The sequence below is a fragment of the Trachemys scripta genome, chromosome 3, assembly GCF_013100865.1.
Source record: "Trachemys scripta elegans isolate TJP31775 chromosome 3, CAS_Tse_1.0, whole genome shotgun sequence".
Lineage (NCBI taxonomy): Eukaryota > Metazoa > Chordata > Testudines > Emydidae > Trachemys > Trachemys scripta.
Genome location: NC_048300.1, coordinates 142,799,918 through 142,827,806, shown reverse-complemented (window position 1 = coordinate 142,827,806; position 27,889 = coordinate 142,799,918). Strand labels below are relative to the sequence as shown.

At 45.4% G+C, this 27,889-nt stretch overlaps 1 protein-coding gene across 3 annotated transcripts in view; it reads left to right on the top strand.

Annotated features, from left to right (window-relative positions):
- The window catches only part of BCKDHB (branched chain keto acid dehydrogenase E1 subunit beta), a 277,217-nt gene that overhangs the window by 86,288 nt on the left and 163,040 nt on the right, over positions 1 to 27,889 (top strand). For all 3 annotated transcript variants that reach the window (XR_004645194.1, XM_034766148.1, XM_034766146.1), the window contains one exon: positions 18,055 to 18,152. Coding sequence is in view for 2 of the 3 variants with exons in the window: in XM_034766148.1 (XP_034622039.1) it covers positions 18,055 to 18,152 (98 nt within the window). In the remaining variant the exon portion in view is untranslated. The remainder of the gene's footprint in view (positions 1 to 18,054; positions 18,153 to 27,889) is intronic.

The window sequence follows — 27,889 nt, the reverse complement described above, 5'->3', positions numbered from 1 at the left end:
CTCCAGATTGGTTTTGTGCCCTTGATGTGGTTGAACTGCTCTTTCATGTGTGAAATGTTTTGGATCACAGTTTTATAAGTGATTTAGCCCACATTAGGAACTAAACTGAGCTTGTTGATTGCTTTTAGGGGAGGAGACAGGGGAAAACTATTTTATTTGGAAAAAATTGTCCATATAATCAGGATTTATATTGCATTTTTCATGCTTGGAACTTGGAATGTTTTCAGTGTAGGGTAAGTAACAGTATCTCATTTTATAGATGGGAAAACTGAGTCTTACCCAAGTCATAGATCAAGTTGGTGGCCGAGTCAGGCTCATATCTTGATTTCCTAACTACTAGACTTGTGCGCTGTACATCACCAGGCAATGTATGTATAGTAACTACTTCTCATCAGAGTTTCCTGAGGATTTAACTATTGCCCACAACAATATAAGGGAAACAGTATACTTAACGAAACTTCTTACGTTTGTGAGAACTAGCTGATATATCACACAAGTTGGTTACAGTTAAACTAGGAGATTTTTTTAATGGGGGATGGGGAAGGGTAACTAGTGGGTGGATAGGAGGGGAAAATAGATGGGAGCTAGTATAGGGGTCAGGGTTGTGATACAAAATTATATATCTTCTAAACTTCCCATGTGTACCTGTTGCACAATTTAATACATTTTCCTTCAGTCTTTTGCTAAAATGACTGAACGTGGTCCTGGCAGCGACAATAAATCCTTAGCCTGTCTGCTGAAACTGCCTGTGAGGGTGCCAATTAATGTCAAATGTTGTGATGAGCAACAGAATGAATTGCTGATGGCAGAAACCACAATTCAATATTTCTCTGCTTCTGTGGTTTAACACACAACTTCCAGAAAGAAAGTTTTTTAGGGATGTCGATTAATTGCAGTTAACTCACGCAATTAACTCAAAATGAATCACAATTAAAAAAAAAATTGCGATTTAATTGCAGTTTTAATTGCACTGTTAAACAATAGAATACCAGTTGACGTTTATTAAGTATTTTTGAATGTTTTTCTACATTTTAAAATATATTGATTTCAATTACAACACAGAATACAAAATGTATAATGCTCACTTTATATTATTTTTATTACAGATATTTGCACTGTAAAAATGATAAAAGAAATAGTGTTTTTCAGTTCATCTCATACAATACCATAATGCAATCTCTTTATTGTGAAAGTGCAACTTACAATTGTAGATTTTTTTTGTTAAGTAACTGCACTCAAAAACAAAACAATGTAAAACTTCAGAGCCTACAAGTCCACACAGTCCTACTTCTTGTTCAACCAATCACAAAGACAAACAAGTTTGTTTACATTTACAGGAGATAATGCTGCCCTCTTCTTATTTACAATGTCACCTGAAAATGAGAACAGGCGTTCGCATGGCAATTTTGTAGCCAGCATTGCAAGGTATTTACGTGCCAGATATGCTAAACATTTCTATGCCCCTTCATGCTTCGGCCACCATTCCAGAGGACATGCTTCCATGCTGATGATACTAATTAAAAAAATGTGTTAATTAAATTTGTGACTGAACTCTTTGGGGGAGAATAGTATGTCTCCTGATCTGTTTTACCCACATTCTGCCATATAACATGAAATATAACAGTCTAGGATGATGACCCAGCACATGTTGTTCATTTTAAGAACACTTTCACTGCAGATCTGACAAAACGGAAAGAAGGTACCAATGTGAGATTTCTAAAGATAGCTACAGCGCTTGACCCAAGGTTTAAGAATCTGAAGTGCCTTCCAAAATCTGAGGCACTAGGTGTACATGCTTTCAGAAGTCTTAAAAGGGCAACATTCTAATGTGGAAACTACAGAACCCGAACCACCAAAAAAGAAAATCAACCTTCTTCTGGTGGCATTTTGACTCAGATGATTAAAGTAAACATGAGTTGGTCTGCACTGCTTTGGATCATTATCGAGGAGAACCCCTCAGTAGCATGGACGCATGTCTTTTGGAATGATGGTTGAAACATGAAGGGACATATGAATCTCTAATGCATCTGGCACATAAATATCTTGTGATGCCGGCTACAATGGTGCCATGTGAACACCTGTTCTCACTTTCAGGTGACATTGTAAACAAGAAGTGGACAGCATTCTCTCCTGTAAATATCAACAAACTTGTTTGTCTGAGTGACTGACTGAACAAGAAGTAGGACTTAGTGGACCTGTAGACTCTAAAGTTTTACATTGTTTTATTTTTTAATACAGTTTTTTTGTACATAAATCTACATTTGTAAGTTCAACTTTCATGATACTTGCATGAGGTGAATAGAAAAATACTATTTTTATAGCACAAATATTTATAAAAAAATAAATACAAAGTGAGCACTGTACACTTTGTGTTCTGTTGTAATTGAAATCAATATATTTGAAAATTTAGAAAATATCAAAAACATTTAAATAAATGGTATTCTGTTATTGTTTAACAGTGCGATTAAAAAAAATTGTGATTAATCACTTGACAGTCCTAAAAGTTTTACATGTGTATTAAACTTAAACCATTTGTTACTTTGCCAGATAATTTGTTGTGTGTGTGGGAGGAATAGAGAGAGAAAGTGTGTGTGTAATAAAAAAAAAATCCTGGACTACAAAAAAATTCATGGTTGTTATGTAAATGTACTACTCTTCCACAGTGTAACAAGCTATAGCAGGGATTGGCAACCTTTGGCATGCGGCCTGCCGGTTTGTTTACCTGCCATATCCACAAGTACGGCTGATCGCGGCAGAACCTGCGGACGTGGCAGGGCTGCGTGCCAAAGGTTGCCGATCCCTGAGCTACAGGCACCTCAGTGCAGAAATTATTGGTGGGACTTTTTGGCCTGTGTTATGCAGGAGGTCAAAATATCTGAGCATAAAAGTCCCTTCTAGCTTTAAAATCTATGGCTATATTAACTTAAATACGCTATAGCTTTCTACAAAATTTACAATGTGTTTTTTTTTTTTTTGCGAACAGTAAGAATATGAAAAGTGTCAGGAAAAAAGATTGGAAAATTCTACAATTAATGCATTTTTAACACTGTTTCATATCACCTTCTAGTGGTTGGTCCACTCGGAGGATAAAAGCTTGTTATTTCTGTAGCTAACAGTTGTATTCCTTAACTGAAGAGGTAAAGATCTGTCCTTTTGGACAGAGAAATCCCTTAGGGGAGGATTTATTAAAAAGAATAGTCTATATCCTAGTAAAGAGGAGAGGATAGAAGTTTTTAAAGCACAGGTAGGAACTGAAGAGAAACAGTCAAATTAAAAGGAGTCTCATTTAATTACATCTCATGAAGGCAGACAATGAAATGTTGACAGATTTTACAAGTGCTTGTATACAAATGCTAGAAGTCAAAAGAGTAAGATGGGTGAACCTGAGTGCCTGGAATTAAATGAGGCTATTGATAGGCACCACAGAACCTTGGTGGAATGATGATAAACAGTGGAACTTGGTAATAGCAGGATACAAAATTTACAGGAATGATAACTAGGTTGCACTGGTGCGGGAGTCGCACTATATGTGAAAGACAACATAGGGTCAAATATAGTGAACTTAAATGACTCAGACTGTACCATTGCTATGGATAGAAAATCCATGTTTGAATAATGAGTATAGTAATCGGAATATACTGCCAACCACCAAACAAGTATGGTGACTGTGATTGTGAAATACTCAGAGATTTTAGAAAGGTTACAAAAACCTTAATAAAGGGGATTTCAACCATCCCCATATTGACTGGATATATTTCTTTGCATGACATGATGCAGAGAGGAACTTTCTAGACACCATAAATGATTGTTTCTCAGAGCAGCTCATCCTGGAAGATAAGAGGAGAGGCAGTTTCAGAAATTAGTCATCCCAAAGCACATACTGCACTCCCTAATGTGGTAGTCTCATCACAATATTGTGTCTGGGCTGCCCTTCCATCTTCCCACATCTTCAATGATAACCACATCAGATGCATCTAGTCTAGATGGGGTTATATCTAAACAACAGTTTGAGGTCCATTGGTTCCCTACAGAAAAAGTTACACATCAGTGGCCTTGAGCTAAAGGCCATCACTTTTGGCTCCAGTTCAATCCACATTAGAATATTTGCTGCATCTTAAATCTTCTGGTTTCTGGATGTCCTTTAAGAGTTCACTCTTCTCTTATACACTTCTACCTCGATATAACGCTGTCCTCGGGAGCCAAAAAATCTTACCGCGTTATAGGTGAAACCGTGTTATATCGAACTTGCTTTGATCCACTGGAGTGCGCAACCCGCCCCCCTGGAGCACTGCTTTACCACGTTATATCAGAATTCGTGTTATATCGGGTTGTGTTATATTGGGGTAGAGGTGTATCTGTATGTGTTATATTGGGGTAGAGGCATTCTGTTATGCCCTCACCCAAAATCTTGTCTAAGGTGGTTGTGACCGGTTTCCCCTGGGGTGCCAACTGGAACTGGAGTACCATTGAGCCTCCCTGACCCACCAGCCTGGGCTCCCTTTTACACTGTACTACTTTGACAAGCTGCCAAGCTCTCTCCAGGCTCTAGCCTGCACTTTCACCAGCACACATACACATCGGGACACACCCAGCTGCAGTTACATGTAGATGCTCTGACCAGCTACTGCATGGGAAGGTTCCAGCTAGGGTACTTTCCAGCTACTCAGGCATGCACCCCCTCTGGAGTGTAAACCCAAAATTATACTGCCTTGCACTGCACAGGGAACTGTATAGTGTAAGCTCACGAAATTCACCCCCTCCCTCAATGTGGAGAGGAATATACAACAGCTTTCTGCCCCGAGTTATGACTCCGACACATTGATTTTAGATAAAGCAAAAACAAGTTTATTAACTACAAAAGATAGATTGTAAGTAATTATAAAGGATAGTAAAGAGATCAAAGCAGATTATCTAGTAAATAAACAAAAATGCAAACTAAGTTTAATATACTACATAGGTTGGATATGAATAGCAAATTCTCACCCTAAGTGATGATACATGCAGGCTCCAGATTTTTAAGGGGCAAGATGCACTTGCGTACAGCTTGGAATCCCCAGGTGTTCCATTCACAGATTAAAAATCCCTTTAACTGGGTCCAGCACTTTCCCCAGTTGGTGTTTGTTCCTCAGGTGTTTCCGGGCATCTTCTTGGGTGGGGGAGTCAGTGAAGAACCAAGATGATGTCACTTCCCTGTCTTATATAGCTTTTGTATAGGGCAGGAACCATTTGTTTCAAAGCTTGGTTCCCATGCCAGTCAGTGGAAACATACTGACATCCCTGTCATGTCCCTGTAGTGTCACAGCAGCCATTACTTGGCGGCTGTCTGTAGCGTCCTCAGGAAGGCTTCCGAGGGATAAGCTTCTCCTAAGGCCTATTGTTTTCTCTAATGGCTCATTAACTTGAATGGACCCTTCCCAGCCAGCCATCTAGACTGAGAGTCTTTTGCATAGTAGGTGTTGCCCAGAAATAGCCATATGTGAAATAGGTACATAGTCAATATTCATAACTTTGGATATAAAAATGATACATATATACAAATAGGATAATCATATTCAGCAGATGATAACCTTTCCATTGACCTCTCACATGACTTATCTTGCATAAAATACATCATAGCTATGTCAACCATATATTCTTCACAGTGATATTATGGGCTGCAGTGTCACAGTGGTTACTAAATTCCTTGTCAGTCAATTTACCTATATTTTTTCCAAAACTACATAATCATCCAGATGAGACTAGATTACACATCCCAGATGCAGAATGGGCTCTAACCTATCATATAGATAGAACTAGAGTTTAGGTAGTCCCCTAGTCTATCAATCCCTTACCCGAGAATAAGGCAGAACTGTTGGGCTCCAGACTACAGCAGTGGAATCTCCTGGCAGGTGATGTTAGGGTTTCCATGTTCTGTGACTGTCAAAAGGATCTTGTCCCATTCTTCTTCATGGAAGGTGATCTTGTAGCCTGCAACAACATCGATGGTGTGATGGCAGGCCTCAGCATTGTTCACGATCCAGATGAGTGGAGACTGTTCATTGATTCTTTGAAGACGAGTCTTAAAGCTGTTTTACTGCATAATGGCAATGTTTTGCCATCAATTCCAGTTGGTCATGCAGTCCATATGAAGGAAACCTATGACAACATGAAACAACTTTTGAGTTGAATAAACTATGACCAACATCAGTGGCAGCTTTGTGGCGATTTGAAGGTTGTTGCTCTCTTGCTTGGTCTGCAGACTGGATACACAAAGTACTGCTGTATTCTCTGCGAATGGGATAGTCGTGCAAGAGATTCCCACTACATCAAGAAAGATTGGAGTTCTTTGAGATGGACTCTGCATGCTCACACTCCTTTCCTGGCTTCCCCTCTTCTTCAAAGTCCTTATTTCTATGCAGGACCTGACAGGGAGGTGAAGGAAACTGATTTGGCAGGAGCTCCAAGTCTCCTTTTATAGCCTCTCATTCAGAATGTTCACAAATGTGAAAAGGAGGGGCTAGAGGGGCATGTGATCAGTCCAATAAGCACTGTTAGAGTTCTGCCCTCTAACCTGCACTTGGCCAGTGCATCCCATGAATGTGAAAATGCAGAGTCCAGTTACAGTTACTTCATTTCTCATTAAAGATGTCCATGCATTATTATTATTATTTAAAATAATTAGGAAAATATCAATATTCAAAAATAATTGTTCCTATAAGGCAGACTCTAAAAAACACCAAGTACCGCACACCATTGAACAATGCAAGATCATATAAAGTCTGTCATTTCATCAATGGACAATGTTATGCACCAGCCTTGTTATCTCAAATGGAGTTTCCCATGCATTTTAATCCAAACAGGCTGATTAAGATAAAACAATAAGATAAATTTATTAACTACCAAAAGAAAATAAATATTTTAAGTGACACAGGTAATGAGGCATAAAAGTCAGAGTTAGTTACAAAAGGCATAAAAGATAAAACACAAGTTAATACCCAACTTAAGAAGCTAAGTGAACTTAAAAGCAAAAAGGTTTTGTCTCACCATATGCTTACAGCAGTCTGCACTGGCTGAAAAGCCTTCTACCCAGGACCACCCCTCCTCCAGTTCAATGATGCTTTCTTTCTCTTTCGAAAGTTGTAGCTTCCGAGAGTAGAGATGGGGAGAGAGAGGTGTGGTGTTGTGTGTGTCCTCTGTTCTTGTACCATTTCCCCCCCTTTGAGGAATATCTTCATCTGGGGTACATGTTCAGCAGAACATATGGGGAATGGAAACCCCCAGCAGTGTCTTTGCCAATATGTAATGTCCTTGCTCACACCCTTTTTCTTGCCAAGAAATGACTGCTTAACTTGGTGATAGCCCACTTGACTTTGTTGACACATGGCTTGGGTGTTGGTCTGTCTTTTGTTTCTGAGAAACAGGTTTGGGCCAGATTTTTGAAACTTGAAGCATGTTACAGCATTGTGTTATAGTAGAATCCTATACCGGGGTGGCCAACCTATGGATCCAGAGCCACATGCGGCTCTTCAGAAGTTAATATGCGGCTACTTGTATAGGCACCAACTCTGGGGCTGGAGCTACAGGCACCAACTTTCCAATATGCCGGGGGGTTCTCACTGCTCAACCCCTGATTCTGCTACAGGCCCTGTCCCCACTCCACCCCTTCCCCCCCCCCCGCCCCGGGCCTGCTATGCCCTCGCTCCTCCCCCTCCGAGCCTCCTGCATGCCACGAAACAGCTGATCGGGGGGTGCAGAGGGAGGGGGCGCTGATCTATGGGGCTGCCGGTGGGTGGGAGGTGCTGGGGGGTGGGTGGGGGAGCTGATGCGGGGTTGCTGACAAAACTTATTGTGGCTCTTTGGCAATGTACATTGATAAATTCTGGCTCCTTCTCGGGCTCAAGTTGGCCAGTCCTGTCCTATACCTTTACGTACAATGTTGATATACATGTTTTACCAGGACAGTAATGTTCAGTAGATTGAATTTTCAAATGATGCCTCACAAGACATACTCATACAAAATTTATCATAGTATTGTAAAAATGGTGAACATAATAGTATAGATATAGACCATCACAGTGCTGTGGGGTGCAGAGCAAAAGGCTGCAAAGGGATATTTGAAAAAGACTTGATTGAAGAAAATCATTTTGAAAAGTCATCTGCTATGTGCTACAGTGGTAAAATAGTTTACGACTTAACAGAGCATTTAAGTAGTATGGCTGGAAATTGTGACTTGAAAATGCCAGGCCTAAATGAATTACATCACCAGGGTTATAACTGATCACAGATGTCCTTGGTAGAGGCTTTTATATTCTGCAAAAGAAGAGGAAAGAAAAAGAAAAAAAGGAGTGAACGAGAGACATTGTCTGTGTGAATTTAAGCTACGATTTTATTTAGACATCTCTTTGACTCAAGCTAATGAGCCAACTGGGAATTTTCAAGAGCTTGGAAAAATACTTTTGGTCCCTCAAAAATGCACTTTTATGTTTGTTTTACCAGAAGGATTTGCAGTGTGTTTGACAATTAAATAGTGAATGGCGCAAAAGGCTTTGAAAACCCTGAATGTTTCAGAAATCCAGTGTTGTGTTTTAAAACAAATTAAGGGTCAAAGTCTTCTCCCAGGTAAGCTCATGCAGCTCAATTTATCTGAGGACTCATCTTTGCCCTGAATTGAAAGTAAGGATTTTGGCTATATTCTGCATGAGACTAAAAGATAACTGTGTTGTTCAGTGTCTCTTGAAGTGCTGTTTTCAAGCATCCTCACTACTTTGAATGAAAAATGGTGTTATATCTTCTGAATCGGTGCATCAATAAATAACATGTGAAATCTTCATAGTGGTTTCAAATGTAAACATAGAAATGTAGGGCAGGAAGGGAATTTGAGAGGTCTCCTAGTCTATCTGCCTGTGCTGAGGCAGGACCAAGTATACCTAGTATTCCTGACAGTTGCTTGTCTAACCTGTGCTTAAAACCTCCATGTTTATTCCATGGCTTTTCTTGGTAACCTATTCTATTGCTAAACTATCCTTATAATTAGGAACATCTTTTTAACATCTAACTTAAATCTCCCTTGCTGCAGATGAAGCTGATTATTTCTTGTCCTACCTTCAGTGAACACGGAGAACAATTAATCATAGTCCTCTTTATTTTATAACAGCCCATAGCATATTTGACGACTATCAGGCTCCCTTCTCCCACCCTGTCTTCCTTTCTCTAGTCTAAACATACCCAGTTTTTTAACCTTTCTTCATATGTCAGGTTTTCTGAACCTTTTATGATGTTTGTTGCTCTCCTCTGGACTCTCTCCAGTTTGTCCGCATCTTTCCTAAAGCGTGGTACTCAAAACTGGACAGACTACTCTAGCTGCGTCCTCATCAGTGCCGAGCAAAACAGGACAGTTATCTCCTGTGTCTTGCATACGATACTCCTATTAATATACCCTAGAAGTATGGCCTTTTTCACAACTGCATCACATTGTTGGCTCATATTCAATTTGTGATCCACTTTAACCCCCAGATTCTTTTCATCAGTACTACTGCCTACCCAGTTGTTCCCCATTTTGGATTTGAGCCTTTGATTTTTTTTTTCTCAAGTGTAATACCTTACACTTGTCTTTATTGAATCTTATCTTGATTTCAGATCAGTTCTCCAGTTTGTCAGTCATTTTGAATTCCACTCCTGTCCTCCAAACTGCTTGCAACTCTTTCCAGCTTAGCGTCTGTAACACTGCAGACCAGGTGGCAGCTCATGCCAAGGCCCATAGGCCTCACTGAACACTAAAAAATATATAGCTGGAGCCAGTCAGGGTCACCTGTGTGTTAGTATTGTTAAAATAGGTATTAGAGTTATAAAAATGTGTTTAGTGTGTTTAGACTTTATGAAATGCTTGTAGTGTGCTACATATATTAATCTCACTGTACCCCATGTTATAAGGTGATATTAAGTGTTTGCATTGTAATGTTCTTAATTGTGTAAGTCATCAAACAGGAAAGAAGCATTAATTAATGTAAAACGCTGGCTTCCTATAGAAAGTGTTAGGTCCTGCCTACGAAGAAGGCCCATTGAAACTGAATGAGCTGTTGTGAAACAAAGGCTTTGTTAATTGCATCCTCCCCTTTCCATGAAAAGGACATGTATGCATGAACTCATCCCATAAGATTGAACTCTGGAGGGAAGGGAATAAATATCCCTAACAAGAATAAACTGGATCTTTAAGCTGCTTGGACTCAAAGGGGCAAGAATTACTAAGCATGAGCAAAAGATCCCAAGTGCTTGGCCTGGGTTAGCCCTAAAGGACATATAGAACTTGCATATTACTGCAGCTTCTATCACCTTTTGGAATGTAAGACTGTAACACATTTGTGTATTTGTATGCCTTGTAAATAACTCATTTCTTTTTCTTAGTTAATAAATCTTTAGACAGTTTATTATAGGATTAGCTGTAAACGTTGTCGTTGATGTAAAGTGAAGTTGATCTGGGGTAAGTGACTGGCCCTTTGGGATTGGGAGTAACCTGAGTATTATTGTGATTTTTTGGTGTAAGGGTCCATTTCTCACCAAGGCAGGCTTGCCTAGGTGGCAAGATAGACCAGAATACCCAAGGAGACTGTCTCTGACTCCATGGTTAGGTTATTAGAGTGCCTGAGGAGTTTACACTTGTACTTGTTTGATGAAATCTAAGGCTAGGTCTACACTACCCGCCTGAATTGGCGGGTAGAAATCGACCTCTCGGGGATCGATTTATCGCGTCCCATCGGGACGCGACAATCGATCCCCGAATCGGCGCTCTTACTCCACCAGTGGAGGTGGGAGTAAGCGCCGTCGACAGAAAGCCGCAGAAGTCGATTTTGCCGCCGTCCTCACAGCGGGGTAAGTCGGCTGCGATACGTCGAATTCAGCTACGCTATTCACGTAGCTGAATTTGCGTATCTTAAATTGACTCCCCCCTGTAGTGTAGATGTACCCTTAGTATAGAATTCATAGCCAGTTGTGGGTTTGTGCCCTGCTTCTTAACAGTCTTCCCTGAGGTGGGTACTCATGCTCCGGAGACACTTCAGACAGCTTGTGACACTGTCATCTGCAAAATTTATAAGCATACTTTCCACTCCATTTCCCAAGTCATTAATGAAAATGTTGAATAGCACCAGACGCAGGACACACCCTTACAGGATTCGACTAGATATAGCCTCCTAATTTGACAGCAAACTTTTGATAATTACTCTGAGTATGGTTTTTCAACATGTTGTGCATCTACCTTATAGTAATTTCATCTAGACCAGTAGTGCTCAAACTTTCCCAGTCATGCCCTCCCCCTTCCCCCAGTAACAGAATCTGTCACGTTCCCCCTCCATTACTGCACAGCCAAGGCTTCCTCAGCAGTGGAGTTTGGACTGAAGACAGGGATGGGGGAGGAGTTAGGCCTGGGGGTGGAGCAGGGCTGGAAGCATGGCTCTCCCTCCCTGCCCCGCTGCATGCCCTCCCAAATGTTCCTCTGCACTTCCCGAGTGCGGTGTGCCCCACACTTGGAGAACCACTGGTCCCTAGTTTGCTTATGAGAATGTCAGTGGAACAGTGTAAAAAGCCTTGGTAAAATCAAGATATTTCACGTTTACTGCTTCCCCTGTATCCAATAGGCCGATAACCCTGTCCAAGAAGGAAATTAGGTTGCACTACCATGATTTATTCTTGGCTATAAAAGATTTGACAAATATAATAATGAGAGATACAGGAGCCGACTCCGTGGGTGCTCCGGGGCTGGAGCACCCATGGAAAAAACTAGTGGGTGCTCAGCATCCACCAGCCATAGCTGATTGGTGGTGCCACTGAGCAGCTGTTTGGTGGCTCGGGGAGTGGCTTGGGGCAGGGTGGAGAGCAATGACTGGGCAGGGGCCTCAGGGAGGGCATGGGGCGGGGATGGGAAGAGGCAGAGCGAGTGTGGGGACTTGGGGGAAAGGGTGGAGTGGGGCAAGGCCTTGGGCAGAACAGGGGTGGAGCACTCCCAGGGATAACTAAAAGTCAGTGCCTCTGATCAGAGGTGAGTTCTTATCTTCTTGATTATGTGGTGTATGGAAGTGCTTGGTTCAGATATGTTGAAGATAGAATTTATGCCACTTCACAGCTTGAAGAGAAGAGCTAAATAGTAGTATTTGTCATAGTGACTCATATATATTCCCTTACTAAAGCTGCCATTAAATGCCCCAAACCTGTGTAGACATAAGCATGTGCCTAACTTAATGCCCTGTGAACCACTTAGATAACGTTAAGCATGTGTGTAAGTCTTCACAGGATCATGCCTAATAGTGTGTGTGAGCGTGTTTGTAAATATGACTATGGGATTTTTAAATGTGATAGTCATTTATATTTTACATGTACATTTTCTAAGCCCTGTGCAAACTAGAAATGGAACAAAACCTGTTCTAATTTTGGGGAGATGGGTCAGAAGCTGAATTTGAATAATCAGATTGGTCAGTTACATCGCCTGCTGCTTGGGAAATCCGAGAGCAGAAGTGGGAATAAGATCCCCTAAAGCTGAATGAAGAACCCTTCACTTTTAAGGAATCTAACAGTTATGTCCTTTTCATTGTGTTCTGTAGTTTAATCTAACATTGTCAATCAACTTTCAATTTAATTTATTTTTTAGAATGAAGTTTGACCTCTAGAGCAGGTCAAATAGCAGAAAAAAAATTGTTTGAAATATAGTCAATGATTGCAATTTAAAAAAAAAAATAATGTATTTGCTGAGGGCTCAGTCGTTTCTTTGCCCAGAACCTGGAGCAAGGAATAGTGTGGTGGTATATTTCTCCTGAAGCAGACCAGGCTTTGAGAGTCACACTCTATCTTCCAAGTTCACCATTGTTCTGAGGAGATGAAGTCTGCCCATTCAGAGCTGCCACAATTGCCAGGTCTGCCCATGCAGAGCTGCTTGCAGGATCAGGGCTTCACTTTGTATTTGGGGAGCGGGACAGGCAGAGAGAACTTTTCAGGTAGCAGATAAGATCTTGAGGAAATAAGTTGGTTGCTTTTATCTAAATCCTGGTTGGAAAGTTGGCTTCATAATGTGCACTTTTATTGAGTCTCCGCAGAAAAACCAAGAATTTGAAAAGGCATAGAAACTGAAGCATCCTTTCATGTCTAAGTGATCCCTTCAGAATATGACAGAGGCATTTTACTAGTGCAGTGTATGAAAGCAATCATTTGAATAACTCTCCTTCAAGCAGTTGTCATTTCTTATTTTTAAAATCAACCTACCAAGAGTGCAATTTCACCTTCATCATACACTGGACTAAGGGAAAAGGCAGGCAATCTTTAGTCTTACACCAGTGGTATTATTAAGGTTTTCTGTTTTGTGATCCAAGCTTAGAAATAGGAGATGTAAATTTTTGGAAAGGTGATCCCATCTTTACAATGGAATATTCCAGCATTTACTTCTAGTTGTAGAAGGCTCTGAGATTGATCTTAAAATCCTGACATGATCTATATAGAAATCTATTTTAGATAATTTTTAAATGTTAGGTAGCATTTTCTTTGCCCTCAAAGTCCCTTTTGGTTAGACTGATAATATTGATGTATTCTGGCTTTAAAGATAGAAACATATGAAAATGAGTACCAAGCAAACTTTTAAAAACCTCTCTGAAACACTTCTTTTTTTTCTTGTTTAATATGTGATTATGGACAATGAAGGAGATATCTATAATTTTAAGGCAGTAAGGGAACAGTAGCTGAACCATTAATTGGGAAGAGGCTTTCCCAGGTGCCAGCTAAAAGTTTGTGGACGCAGGAAAAGAAAAAGAGGGTTTAAGTGCAGCCATTTAAGTGTTAGAGACAAAGCATATCACTAACCTTACATGGGGCAACCAATTCCCCATCACCGTTCTGCGTCTGATCTTGTTGCATAAGCAAAAATTTGCATGGCGTGAGCCCAAAGGGACAGACGGCCCCACAGTCAGTCCTCCTCCGATACCCCAATAGAGATTTCAAAAGGTCTCTTACCTCTGAGTTGGTGCCTGGGGTTTGAAAGGGGACGGTCCGTAGTAGCGGTCACTGCCTCAGCCGGGCGTAGCCATCCGAGTCACACGGCACCAAATATTGTGGAAGAAACAACCTTTACTTTTAGGTTGGAAGCAACAAAATCAGAGACAGCTTTATTCAGGACATGCAATTGCAAGGGAAGAACACAGCTGACAGACAGCATCTCTGCCTTAGTTTCTTCAAAGTACAAGCAAAATTACACAAGCATTTATACCTTTTTGTGACGTGGATTAATTAAAAGCATCTGCATTTTATTTAAAAAAAACGAGGAGTCTGGTGGCACCTTAAAGACTAACAGATTTATTTGGGCATAAGCTTTTGTGAGTAAAAACCTCACTTCTTCGGATGCATAGAGTGAAAGTTACAGATGCAGGCATTATATACTGACACATGGAGAGCAGGGAGTTACTTCACAAGTGGAGAACCAGTGTTGACAGGGCCAATTCAATCAGGGTGGATGTAGTCCACTCCCAATAATAGATGAGGAGGTGTCAATTCCAGGAGAGGAAAAGCTGCTTCTGTAGTGAGCCAGCCACTCCCAGTCCCTATTCAAGCCCAGATTAATGGTGTTGAATTTGCAAATGAATTTTAGTTCTGCTGTTTCTCTTTGAAGTCTGTTTCTGAAGTTTTTTTGTTCAATGATAGTGACTTTTAAATCTGTAATAGAATGACCAGGGAGATTGAAGTGTTCACTTACTGGCTTATGTCTGTTACCATTCCTGATGTCCGATTTGTGTCCATTTATTCTTTTGCGGAGGGACTGTCCGGTTTGGCCAATGTACATGGCAGAGGGGCATTGCTGGCACATGATGGCATATATGACATTAGTGGATGTGCAGGTGAATGAGCCCCTGATGGTGTGGCTGATGTGGTTGGGTCCTCTGATGCTGTTGCCAGAGTAGATATGGGGACAGAGTAGGCAACGAGGTTTGCTACAGGGATAGGTTCCTGGGTTGGTGTTTCTGTGGTGTGGTGTGTAGTTGCTGGTGAGTATTTGCTTCAGGTTGGGGGGTTGTCTGTAAGCGAGGACTGGCCTGCCTCCCAAGGTCTGTGAGAGTGAGGGATCATTTTCCAGGATAGGTTGTAGATCGTGGATAATGCGCTGGAGAGGTTTTAGCTGGGGGCTGTATGTGATGGCCAGTGGTGTTCTGTTATTGTCCTTATTGGGCCTGTCCTGCAGTAGGTGATTTCTGGGTACCCGTCTTGCTCTGTCAATCTGTTTCCTCACTTCCCCAGGTGGGTATTGTAGTTTTACGAATGCTTGATAAAGATCTTGTAGGTGTTTGTCTCTGTCTGAGGGGTTGGAGCAAATTCGGTTGTATCTTAGGGCTTGGCTGTAGACAATGGATCGTGTGATGTGTCTTGGATGGAAGCTGGAGGCATGTAGGTACATATAGCGGTCAGTAGGTTTCCGGTATAGGGTGGTGTTTATGTGACCATCACTTATTTGTACTGTAGTGTCCAGGAAGTGGATCTCTTGTGTGGACTGGTCCAGGCTGAGGTTGATGGTGGGGTGGAAATTGTTGAAGTCCAGGTGGAATTCTTCAAGGGCCTCCTTTCCGTGGGTCCATATGATGAAGATGTCATCAATATAGCGCAAGTAGAGGAGGGGCATTAGGGGACGAGAGCTGAGGAAGCGTTGTTCTAAGTCAGCCATAAAAATGTTGGCATACTGTGGGGCCATGCGAGTACCCATAGCAGTGCCACTGACTTGAAGGTATAAGTTGTCCCCAAATCTGAAGTGGTTGTGGGTGAGGACAAAGTCACACAGCTCAGCCACCAGGCTTGCTGTGGCCTCATCAGGGATACTGTTCCTGACAGCTTGTAGTCCATCCTCATGTGGAATATTGGTGTAAAGTGCTTCTACATCCATGGTGGCCAGGATGGTGTTTTCAGGAAGAACATCAATGCATTGTAGTTTCCTCAGGAAGTCGGTGGTGTCTCGAAGATAGCTGGGAGTGCTGGTAGCATAGGGTCTGAGGAGAGAGTCCAAATAGCCAGATAATCCTGCTGTCAGAGTGCCAATGCCTGAGATGATGGGGCGTCCAGGGTTTCCGAGTTTATGGATCTTGGGTAGCAGATAGAATACCCCTGGTCGGGGTTCTGCAGGTGTGTCCATGTAGATTTGTTCCCGTACTGTAGCTGGGAGTTTCTTGAGCAGATGGTGTAGTTTCTTTTGGTATTCCTCAGTGGGATCAGAGGATAGTGGCCTGTAGAATGTGGTCTTGGAGAGTTGCCTGGCAGCCTCCTGTTCATAATCTGACCTGTTCATTATGACTACAGCACCTCCTTTGTCAGCCCCTTTGATGATAATGTCAGAGTTGTTTCTGAGGCTGTGGATGGCATTGCGTTCTGTACGGCTGAGGTTATGGGACAAGTGATGTTGTTTGTCCACAATTTCAGCCTGTGCACGTCTGCGGAAACACTCTATGTAGAGGTCCAGCCTGTCATTTCGACCATCAGGAGGAGTCCACGCAGAGTTCTTCTTCTTGTAGTGTTGGTAGGAGGGTTCCTGTGGGTCAGTGCACTGTTCAGTGGTGCGTTGAAAATATTCCTTGAGTCGGAGACGACAGAAGTAGGCTTCCAGATCACCGCAGAACTGTATCATGTTCGTGGGGATGGTGGGACAGAAAGAGAGTCCCCGAGATAGGACAGACTCTTCTGCTGGGCTAAGGGTGTGGTTGGAAAGATTGACAATGTTGTTAGATGAGTTGAGGGTACCATTGTTATAGCCCCCAGTGGCAGGTATTAGTTTAGATAGCTTACAGTCCTTTTTCCTCTGTAGAGAAGTGAAGTGTGCATTGTAAATGGCTTGTCTCATTTTTGTAAAGTCCAGCCACGTGGAAGTTTGTGTAGAAGGCTGGTATTGTATGAGAGTCTCCAGTTCTGAGAGCTCATTCTTGATCTTCTCCTGTCTGCTGTACAGGATGCTGATCAGGTGGTTCCTCAGTTTCTTTGAGAGTGTGTGGCACAGTCTCTCACCATACTCAGTGTAGTATGTTGATTGCAATGGATTTTTTACCTTCAGTCCTTTTGGTATGATGTCCATCTGTTTGCATTTGGAGAGGAAGATGATGTCTGTCTGTATCTGTGCAAGTTTTTTGTTGAGGTTGATGGATTTCCACTCCATACGGCTAAATTTAGTGCCTTGCATGGTGTCAAGTATCAGGGGGTAGCCGTGTTAGTCTGTATCTACAAAAACAACAAGGAGTCTGGTAGCACCTTAAAGACTAACAGATTTATTTGAGCATAAGCTTTCGTGAGTAAAAACCTCACTTCTTCGGATGCATAGAGTGAAAGTTACAGATGCAGGCATTATATACTGACACATGGAGAGCAGGGAGTTACTTCACAAGTGGAGAACCAGTGTTGACAGGGCCAATTCAATCAGGGTGGATGTAGTCCACTCCCAATAATAGATGAGGAGGTGTCAATTCCAGGAGAGGAAAAGCTGCTTCTGTAGTGAGCCAGCCACTCCCAGTCCCTATTCAAGCCCAGATTAATGGTGTTGAATTTGCAAATGAATTTGCATTTTATTTAGGCTATTTGCTATTTATTTCAGTATTCCCCCTCCCCTTTTTTTTTAACACCATTATCTCAAGGCTAGGTCACACTAACTATTTTGCTGTTTTTTTACTTCTAACGTAAGCCCTGCTTCTACAGGTTTCGCAATATTAGGCTAAAACTTAAGACACCACACAACCATGTATACTTTGTTTACATACTACCTTTTGGTTTAGTGATGATCAGGGTATTGTTACGGAGTATTAGTAGCATGCATTTATTTTTTTTTAAGATTATTGGATATGAAGCATTGAGCACTGTGATGAACAGTATCATTGTCAAACATAATTTGCACTCTGACAGTTTGGGATACATGATGTTACTACTTCACATGAATTCGGGCTTATTGTTTCCAATACAGTGTTAATAAATACATTAAAGATTATCTGTCTTGATTTTCAAAAAAGTACATTTTCCTGGTCAAATACTGCATAGTAAGAGAATCTAATCTTTGTTGCTTCCTTTTTTAAACTTTTATTTATTCAGTGGAACAAGTTCCTGTGGAGCCATACTACATTCCATTGTCTCAAGCTGAGGTACTGCAGGAGGGAAGTGATGTTACACTGGTTGCCTGGGGGACTCAGGTCAGTAAGTCTTGTTTAAGATATGCCATAGGGCTGTCGCATGCTGTAGGAATGTAGTAATGGGATTTGACTGTGAGCATGAAAATGAAATGAGCAGTTTAAAGTAGCATACTGAAATAAAATTATAGATGTTTGAATGCTAAAACAAAATATGCTCTGTCCTGGCTGGTACACTTGCTTTGTTGTTTAGTGATCCTCTTCAAGCATTCTTGGGCCACCTTTTAGATGTTGTTAGCATAGCTCTTACAGGTTCTATAGATTATCTCAAACTTTCACTACGAAGAAATCTACATCCGTAAGATTCTAGTGGTTAATTGGCAAGACTGCGTACAACATTCAAAGCCCCTGATATTCTGTGAACTTTGTAAAAATTCAAGATGTGGAAAAATCTTTTAAAGCTTGGGAAAGATATAAAATAACACTCTCCAATGCAAAAGTATAAAGCATGAATTTCAGGGTCTAAAGTTTCTCAGTTTGATGTCATTTGGGGCAATAGTTTTTAATGCCTTTTTTATCCCTGAGCTCTTTATAGAGGGGATATATGGCTTGGAATATAAAATTTGCATTCTGATCAATATCTTCTTGTATGCTGTCACTTGGAGAAGACCTGTGTATGGGCGGCCACTATTTTCATGCTCTTTATGTCACTTAGTTGGAAAGCTTCTAAGAGAGAGTGGCATAATTTCCATTACTAAAGAATAGTATTAGGTCAATCTGCTTTTCGGTGGGGATTCTATTGTAGTGGTCCAGGGGTCGGCAACCTTTGGCACACGGCCCATCAGTGTAATCCGCTGGTGGGCTGTGAGACATTTTGTTTATGTTGACCATCCGCTGGCACAGCCCCCCCCCCCACAGTTCCCAGTGACTGCAGTTCACCGTTCCTGGCCAATGGGAGATGCGGGAAGTGGCGTGCCGTAAACAAAATGTCCGTGGCCCGCCAGCGGATTACCCTGATGGGCCACGTGCCGAAGGTTGCCGACTCCTGTAGTGGTCCCTTGAGCTCAGGCTCAAAGGTGTGCCACTCTGAGTCGCTGTGTCAGGCAACAAACAGTTAATTAAGAGTCTGTGGTTCTGACCTTCTGGCGGGCAGAGTGGTAAGCATAAGTGGTTCCTAGCCAAAGCCTTGGTGCTCGGGCAGGGGCAATCACAGGGGCCCTGACCCTCTGGGTGGAGAGAGCAGGAAACAGGCTTTTGCCTAAGCCTCCTGGCTATGGCGGCCCGCAGTCTTCAATCTGGGGTCCGCCACAAGCAAAGCACAGGTTTACTGGCCAAGGGGTGAATAGGCCATCATCTCAGGAGTGGGTTTGGTATCAGAAGGTAGGGGGACCTGGGCCCAGCCCATAGGCCTAATAGTGGCGAATGGTTCCACCACTGGGTCAGCCGGGATCCCATTGACACACGCTGATTCGTGCTCTGGCAACAAAACCGGACTAAAGTCTGATTTCCCTGGGCCAGTTACTACCACAATCTGGGCAGGGGATTCCGTAGTCCAAAGGTCCGCTGTCTCCTCCGGGTACATTGCAGACAGCAGTCCCGGCAACTCCTCTCCAGGGTCGTTCTCCAGCCAGAGCACTGCACAGCGCAGGTTCAGTTCTGGAGTTCTGCAGTGGGCTGGAGTTGTCTGTCTCCTTCCCTAGCTTGGGTAAACTGAGCTGCATGGCCTGCCTTTTCTACTTCCTGTCATGGTCCTCTGTTTCTGTCTTGGGCCTTTCAAAATCTAGTCCAAATATAAACTGGAGGTTCTTTTGATCTGAGTAATGATTAATAATACTTAGCACTTTTATAGTGCTCTACATCTTCACAGTGCTTTACAAGCTTTAATTAATCTTTACAACATCCGATGTGAAACAGGAGATTTCTGCTTTTAGCTGTCCTGAAAAAAATAAAAAAATAAAAAAAGCTTGCCGCACCTAGGACAGAGATATGCAGAGGAAAACAGTTAGGAGGGTTTAAAAACATCATGAAAATCACTTCTCCAAATTTACATAACAATGGGCCTGATAGTACCATAATGCTTTAACTTGCATAAAACAGTAGTTAGTTTTAGAATTAAGGCTTTAGATAAGTAATAGTTAATGATAGTTTATAGTTAAAAATCCAAAATGGCGCTGATGGTGATTCTCTATTAGAAAACATCAAAATGGAGGACACAGACTAAGTTGACCAACAGCAGACAAGAGATGGGGGTGAAATAGAGTTCAACAGGCATAACTTAGCTTCCTCTCCAAAAATGCCTGAAGGAATTAGGAGGAGGACTAATGCTAACAGCTAGAAGAAGGATTTAGACAGGATGAGGGTTTATGCTAATAAATTCAAGCTGATTGGCTGAGCTGGTATAATTAGGCAGGGAGGATCTGTGCTAATTTCTGATCATGGAAAAGCAACCAATCAGAGAAGACTAGGGACTGAATATAAGGCTGACAACCAGCAGACTGATGTGTGAGTGCAGGGCCGGCTCCAGGCACCAGCTGAGCAAGCTGGTGCTTGGGGCGGCAGATTGTTCGAGGCGGCATTCTACCCAATCCTAGGGCGGCACGGACGCTTTTTTGTTCTTGTTCCGCTCCGGCCGCCCTGTAGGGGGTGGCGGCGCGGAGAACCAGAGCACCCTGCAGGGCAGTCCTCTTCCTTCCCTCCCCGCCGACCGGAATGGAGCCCTCGCAGCAGGAGGCGGCGCGGCGGGAGGGGCTGCGTGGCAGCGCCACTGCTGTAGCCCTGGCCGCCCCCTTCTCTCTCTCTCCCGCCTGCTCCCTTCCCCTCCCCCCCCCCCCTCCCCGCACCCCCGCCCCCGGGGCGCCCCAGGGGGGTTTTGTTTTTTTTTTTTTGCTTGGGGCGGCCAAAAAACCAGAGCCGGCCCTGTGTGAGGGAACCAAGCAGAGAAGATCAACCAGCAAGGAGAAGAGAAGCAGCAACCTGAAGAAGCAGCAGCAACTGAAGCTTCTGAGGTAGCTAGAGACTTCTAGAAGGCAGCATCCACAGAAGCAGAAGAAGCAGTCTGAGGTGGTAACAGGAGAGAGCAGTAGCAGCCAGGAACCCCGCAGCCCTGCCAACCATTTCTATTACCTTGACAGAACAGAAGGACCACCAGAGATGATACAGAGGGATTATAGAAGGAGTTTAAATTTGATTTTCTGTCTAATTTAAAAGAATGACTGGGTGTGCCAGTAAATAAAGCTGGACACCTGCCTTTGTGTGAGACTCACCCCAATCATCCTGTGACCGTTTGGCCACCCCTCCCAGGATGATAGTGTTAAGTAGTAAAGATTTTTCTTATATTATTGTAATGCTTTCTTATGCATTGTATTGAAGCTCTGCTTAACTACAATATTGAAATAATTGTATTAAAGCGCTATGCATGTGTATAAAAGATCTCTATGTACTTTAAGTATTAAATTGTAACAGCTATAGGGTTTATATATGCTATGCTTCCTATGTGGTCTGTGTCTTTTATTTTATTGCACGGCTTTAAATGTATGATTTCTTTCTTGCTTTATTGAATATATTGTAACTGATTATTTCCTTTAAATAAAAAAATATTTTGTTTTAGAAGAATTACTGCTTGGATATCAGTCCTTTGAGTGGAGGGCTGTATCCGTGTCCTCCCAGGGGGTTAGCAGGATTAGTTTGCTCTGAGGAGTCCTCTGCGGGTTGGAGACAAACCCCCTGGTGAAACCCTGGCAATTCCTCTAGGGTGGGCCACCACCTTATTACCCATCTGGGCAGAATAAATTGACAAACCACTTATGGCTATAGGCAGGTCGGTATTAAAGTGCCTGAAGTCCAAATTTGGGGTAACAGATGAAGCAGGTAAGCATCCTTATTTACAGATCGGAAGTCTGAGCGGTCAATGTTTGCCAAACATTATTAGTTCTTCAAGTGCTTGCTCATATCGATTCCAGTTAGGTGTGCGCGCACCGCGTGCACGATCGTCAGATAATTTTCTACCCTAGCAACACCCGGTGGGTCGGCTGTGGAGCCCCCAGGAGTGGCACCTTCATGGCACTGGATATATACCCCAGCCGACCCAGCACCCCCTCAGTTCCTTCTTACCGCCTGTGATGGTCGTTGGAACTGTGGAGTGCGGCATAGCTGTTCTCCACTCTCCCTAGCTTTACTCGTTAGTTCTTGTAGATAGTAGTTTTGTTAATAGTTTTATAGAGTAGTTATAAATAGTTAGTGGGGGTAAAGGGGGCTTTTATCCCCCCCCCTTTTTTCCTCCGGTGCGCAGCCGGGTTCATGCCCAAGGCTCCTGGATTTAAGCCGTGCGCGACCTGTGCTAAGCCTATGCCAACGGGAGACCCTCACGACTCTTGTCTGAAGTATCTAGGAGAGTCTCACCAGACGGACAAGTGTAAGATCTGCAAGGCTTTCAGGCCCAGGACCAAAAAGGAGCAGGACTTTAGACTTAAGCAGCTCCTTATGGAGGCGGCACTTAGCCCAGATCTTCCTTCGGCGCGCCAAGTTCCGGCACCGAGCGCCTCGGTGCGCAGTGCCCCGGCGGCGCCCTCGGGTACTGCACCACGAGGAGACACGGATAAGGCCCCACGGCACTGTCCTCCGTCAGCACTGCGTCCGCCGCAAGCCCCTCGGCGCCATTCCCCGTCTCCCATAAGACCCAGGACACTGCTGTACAACAGGCACCGGCTCCCCCCGAACCGGTGGTGGAGTTGCGTCTGGCTTCGGCGCGCCAGAGGGTGCAGGCATCGTCGACACCGTTGACTCCGGCACCGGTTGTAGGGCCGTTGAGTCCGGTGTGGACTGGCTCCCCGCCTGGTTCTGTGGTTGAGCCCTGTCTCCCCTCTACGCCGGAGACATTTGCAACGGCGAAGGACCTCATCGCCCTCATGGAGCCGGTGCCATCTCAGACCGCGGCACCGCATCTGCTCCGCACGGTGCAATCCAGGAGCAAGCCTGCCCTGATACGCCCTCCATCTCAGAGTGTGGACTCGCGGCACCGCTCCCGGTCTCGGAGGAGGTCCCAATGCCTCTCGCAGTCCCGGCACCAGTCTTCATCTCAGCGCCGGTTGTACTCGTGGCCCAGATCTTCCTCCCAGCACCGGTCCACTTCTCGGCACCGACCTGAGCATCGGTACTGGTCAGAGTCCAGACGCAGTTCCCGGCACCAGTATGAGCGGCGCTCCTGTTCGCGAGGCCGCTCCCGGCACAGAGTCTACAGACGGTCTTCGTCTTCGCGATCCAGATCGGGATCCCGGTACCGGCATGACCATCGGCACCGTTCTCGATCCCGCTTCCGCTCCCCGGCACCGCGCAGAGACCGCTTGCCTGTGGACCGGCACCGCACGGCACCGTTCCAGGACAAGCCTCTGCAATCACGCTCGGCACCGCCCTGGCCCTCAAGATCGGCGTCTTGTTCGTCGGAAGGGGCCTCCCGATCAGCATACCCTGCTCAGGGTCAGGCTGCGGACGACTTGGGCCATTGGCAGGAGGGGATAGAGGACCCTAGACAGGACCCTGCACATTGGTCTTTCTGGACCCCATGGGCATATCACCAGGCACAAGGGGCTCCACCAGCGCCCTCTCGCTCGGCACACTCTGAGCCCAGGGTACCTGAGGCCACCATCACCCGTCCTCCCCAGGGGGCATGGAGGCTCCTGTGCCAACATCCACGCAGGTCCCAGACCCCGGTTCAGGGGATCCTGCATATCAGGGACCCTTGGAGCCGGACCCACCTCTGGATCCTTTACCTCCTGGGGAGTCGTCCTCATCTTCCCCAGATGAGGCGGTGGCGGGCACAACAACCTCAGGCCCACCTTCAATAGACCTCTGTGCCCACCAAGACCTGCTATGTAGGGTGGCATGGAACATGGACCTACAGGCAGAGGAGATAGTGGAGGTGGAGGACCCGGTGGTGAGCATCCTCTTAGCTGATGCCCCATCCCGGGTGGCGTTGCCCATTATTTGCACGATCCAGGCTAACACTAATGCCATATGGCAAACCCCGGCCTCCATCTCTCCCGCTGCCAGAGGTGTAGAGAGGAAGTACTTTGTCCCCTCTAAAGACCATGAGTATCTCTACACACACCCTCCGCCGTGTTCACTAGTAGTCTCCTCAGTGAACGCAAGAGAGTGCCATGGTCAGCAGGCGGCAGCACCCAAATCGAAGGACGCCAAACGCTTCGATTTGTTTTGACGTAAGGTTTACTCAGCGGGGGGTCTGCAGCTCAGAGCCGCAAACCAACAGGCGCTCTTGAGTCGGTACAATTACAACTCATGGAATTCCATGGGTAAATTTAAAGAGTTGGTCCCCCAGGACTCGAGAGAGGAGTTTGGGGCCCTAGTGGAGGAAGGTAAAAAGGTGGCTAGGACCTCCTTACAGGCCTCCCTAGACATAGCGGACTCTGCCGCCAGGACACTAGCGTCTGGGATAGCCATGAGATGCGTCTCCTGGTTTCAGGTATCGGGGTTACCGCCAGAACTGCAGCAGACCCTGCAAGATCTGCCATTCGAGGGCCAAGGGTTGTTCTTGGACAAGACGGACTCTCGGTTGCAGAGTCTCAAGGACTCCAGAACCATCATGCGCTCCCTGGGGATGCATGTCCCAGGACCCCAGCGCAGGCCCTTTATGTCCCAGCCACAGAGGTTCTACCCTCCTGCTCCTCATCCAAGACAGGACCTCCCCAGAAGGTGGGGGCGAGGTGGTAGAAGGAGGTTGATCGGCCCCCAATCCGGTCAGAACCAAGGCCCTCCTAGACCACCTTCAGGGCCTGGGCAAAATTTTTGAAGGTGTGCTAGAGGATGGCGTACTAGCCACTACCCAGGATCCATTCCCTTTATTTCGGGATCGCCTCTCCCGTTTCCACCGTGCTTGGTCCCTTATAACCTTGGACTGTTGGGTCCTTCGTACGGTGGAGAGGGGATACGCTCTTCAGTTTTCTTCGTTCCCCCCCTCACACCTCCCCTCCCCATCCCTCTTCAGGGACCCTTCTCACGAGCATTTCCTTACACAGGAGGTTTTTGGGCTCCTTTCTATGGGGGCCATAGAGGAGGTTCCATCAGTTAAGGGGCAGGGGGTTTTACTCCCACTACTTCCTGATCCCCAAGGCAAAAGGGGGTCTGCGACCCATTTTAGATTTACGCGGACTCAACAAATTCATAGTAAAAGTTGAAGTTCTGCATGGTCTCCTTGGGGACCATCATCTCTTCCCTGGATCCTGGAGACTGGTACGCCGCCCTTGACATGAAGGGCGCATGTTGTCATATAGCAATCTACCCTCCACATATGCGCTTCCTTCGATTTGTAGTAAACAACGTGCACTACCAATTTGCTATCTTTCCCTTCAGCTTGTCCACGGCTCCAAGAGTGCTCACCAAATGTCTGGCTGTCGTGGCAGCATACCTTCGTCGACAAAGGATACAGGTGTTCCCATATCTAGACGACTGGCTGGTGCGCGGCCACATCAGGGAACAAGTTCAAGCCCACGTCCAGATAACACTACAAACATTCCACGAGTTAGGCATCTTACTCAACAAAGAAAAGTCCACTCTGGAGCCAACCCATAGAATAGAGTTTATCGGGGCAGTCTTAGACTCCAGACTCGCCCGAGCTCTTCTGCCAGACACTCTGTTTCACACCATCACAAACATCATCCACGGACTCCAGGTCTTCCCGATTACCACGATAAGGACGTGTCTCGGCCTGTTGGGACACATGGCCTCTTGCACTTACGTAACCAGGCATGCCAGACTTCAGCTTCGCCCACTTCAGGCCTGGGTGTCATTGGTGTACCGTCCTTATCGGGACATCCTGAACATGGTGGTCACGGTTCCGAACTCGGTCTTGACCTCTCTCACCTGGTGGCTGGACCACAAGGCAGTTTGCGCAGGAGTGCTGTTTCACGCCTCACAACCCTCCCTGTACCTGGTCATGGACACTTCATCTCTAGGTTGGGGCGCTCACCTCGGGGAGCACCATACACAGGGCCTGTGGACCACATCCCAACTAGCTCTGCACATCAATGTTCGAGAGCTGATGGCGGTGCACCTAGCCTGTCAGGCATTTCTCGGTCTCCTACATGGCCGTTGCGGGTCAGTCCTTACAGACAACACCACGGCCATGTTCTACATCAACAAGCAAGGAGAAGCCCGGTCATCTCTCCTATGCCAAGAGGCCATTCGCCTGTGGGAGTTCTGCATTGCTCACTTGATACATCTCATGGCATCGTTCCTCCCTGGAGTCCAGAATGCTCTAGAGGACCATCTCAGCAGATCCTTCCAGACGCAGAGTGGTCGATTCGCCCGGATATCATCCATTCCATCTTCCAGAGGTGGGGATTTCCCCAGGTTGACCTGTTCGCCTCACGCGCCAACAGGAAGTGCCACGTGTTCTGCTCCCTCCAAGGGCGATCTCCGGGCTCCCTGTCGGATGCTTTCCTGCTATCGTGGAAAGACCAGCTGTTCTACGCTTTCCCTCCATTTCCACTGGTCCACAGGGTACTGCTCAAGCTATGCAGAGACAAGGCACGTATGATTCTAGTCGCTCCGGCTTGGCCAAGACAGCACTGGTACACCACGCTTCTGGAGCTATCGGTACAGACGCCGATCACGCTTCCATTGTGCTAGAACTTGATCTCTCAGGACCACGGCCGACTCTGTCACCCCGACCTGCAATCGCTCCACCTTACAGCGTGGATGCTCCGTGGCTGAATTGGACAGAGCTCACATCCCGTGCAACAGATTCTGCTGGGAAGTAGGAAACCCTCTACACGGAGCACTTACTTGGCCAAGTGGAAGCGTTTCTCCTGTTGGTGCGAGCAGCGGGTCACGCCCCCCTTGCAGGCGTCAATTCCGCTTATACTTGAGTATCTCCTATTCCTAAAACAGCAGGGCTCAGCGATATCTTTGGTCAGGGTTCACCCTAAAACAGCAGGGCTCAGCGATATCTTTGGTCAGGGTTCACCTGGCTGCTATATTGGCGTTCCACCCAGGAGAACACGCTTCCTCGGTCTTCTCTAACCCTATGGTCGTCAGATTCCTCAAGGGCTTAGACCGTCTATACCCACAGCAACGTCAACCGGTTCCAGTGTGGGATCTTAACCTGGTTCTCTCCAAGCTCACAGGGCCCCCGTTCGAGCCATTGGCTACCTGCTCACTCCTTTACCTATCTTGGATGACAGCCTTCCTTGTAGCCATCACTTCAGCAAGGCGTGTTTCTGAAATCAGGGCGCTCACGTCTGAGCCTCCATACACAGTCTTCCATAAAGGTGCAGCTTTGCCCCCACCCTGCCTTTCTTCCCAAGGTGGTATCAGCTTTTCATGTGAACCAGGATATATTTCTCCCAGTCTTCCATCCTAAGCCGCACGCCACACGTCAAGACCAGTGTATGCACTCCTTGGATGTACACAGGGCCCTTGCTTTCTATATTGAGCGTATGAAGCCGTTTAGGAAGACGACACAACTCTTCGTTGCAGTGGCTGACCGGATGAAAGTCTTACCGGTCTCCTCGCAACGTCTCTCCTCTTGGATCACGTCCTGCATTCGTGCTTGCTACGACCTGGCCGGTGCCCCGACGCCGCGCCTCACCCCCCACTCCACGAGGGCCCAAGCCTCCTCAACTGCCTTCCTGGCTCACGTCCCGATCCAGGACATTTGTAGAGCGGCGGTTTGGTCATCGGTCCCCACCTTCACCGCTCACTATGCACTTGTACAGCAGTCCAGAGACGATGCTGCATTTGGATCAGCGGTTCTGCACTCAGCGATGTCTCACTCTGACCCCACCGCC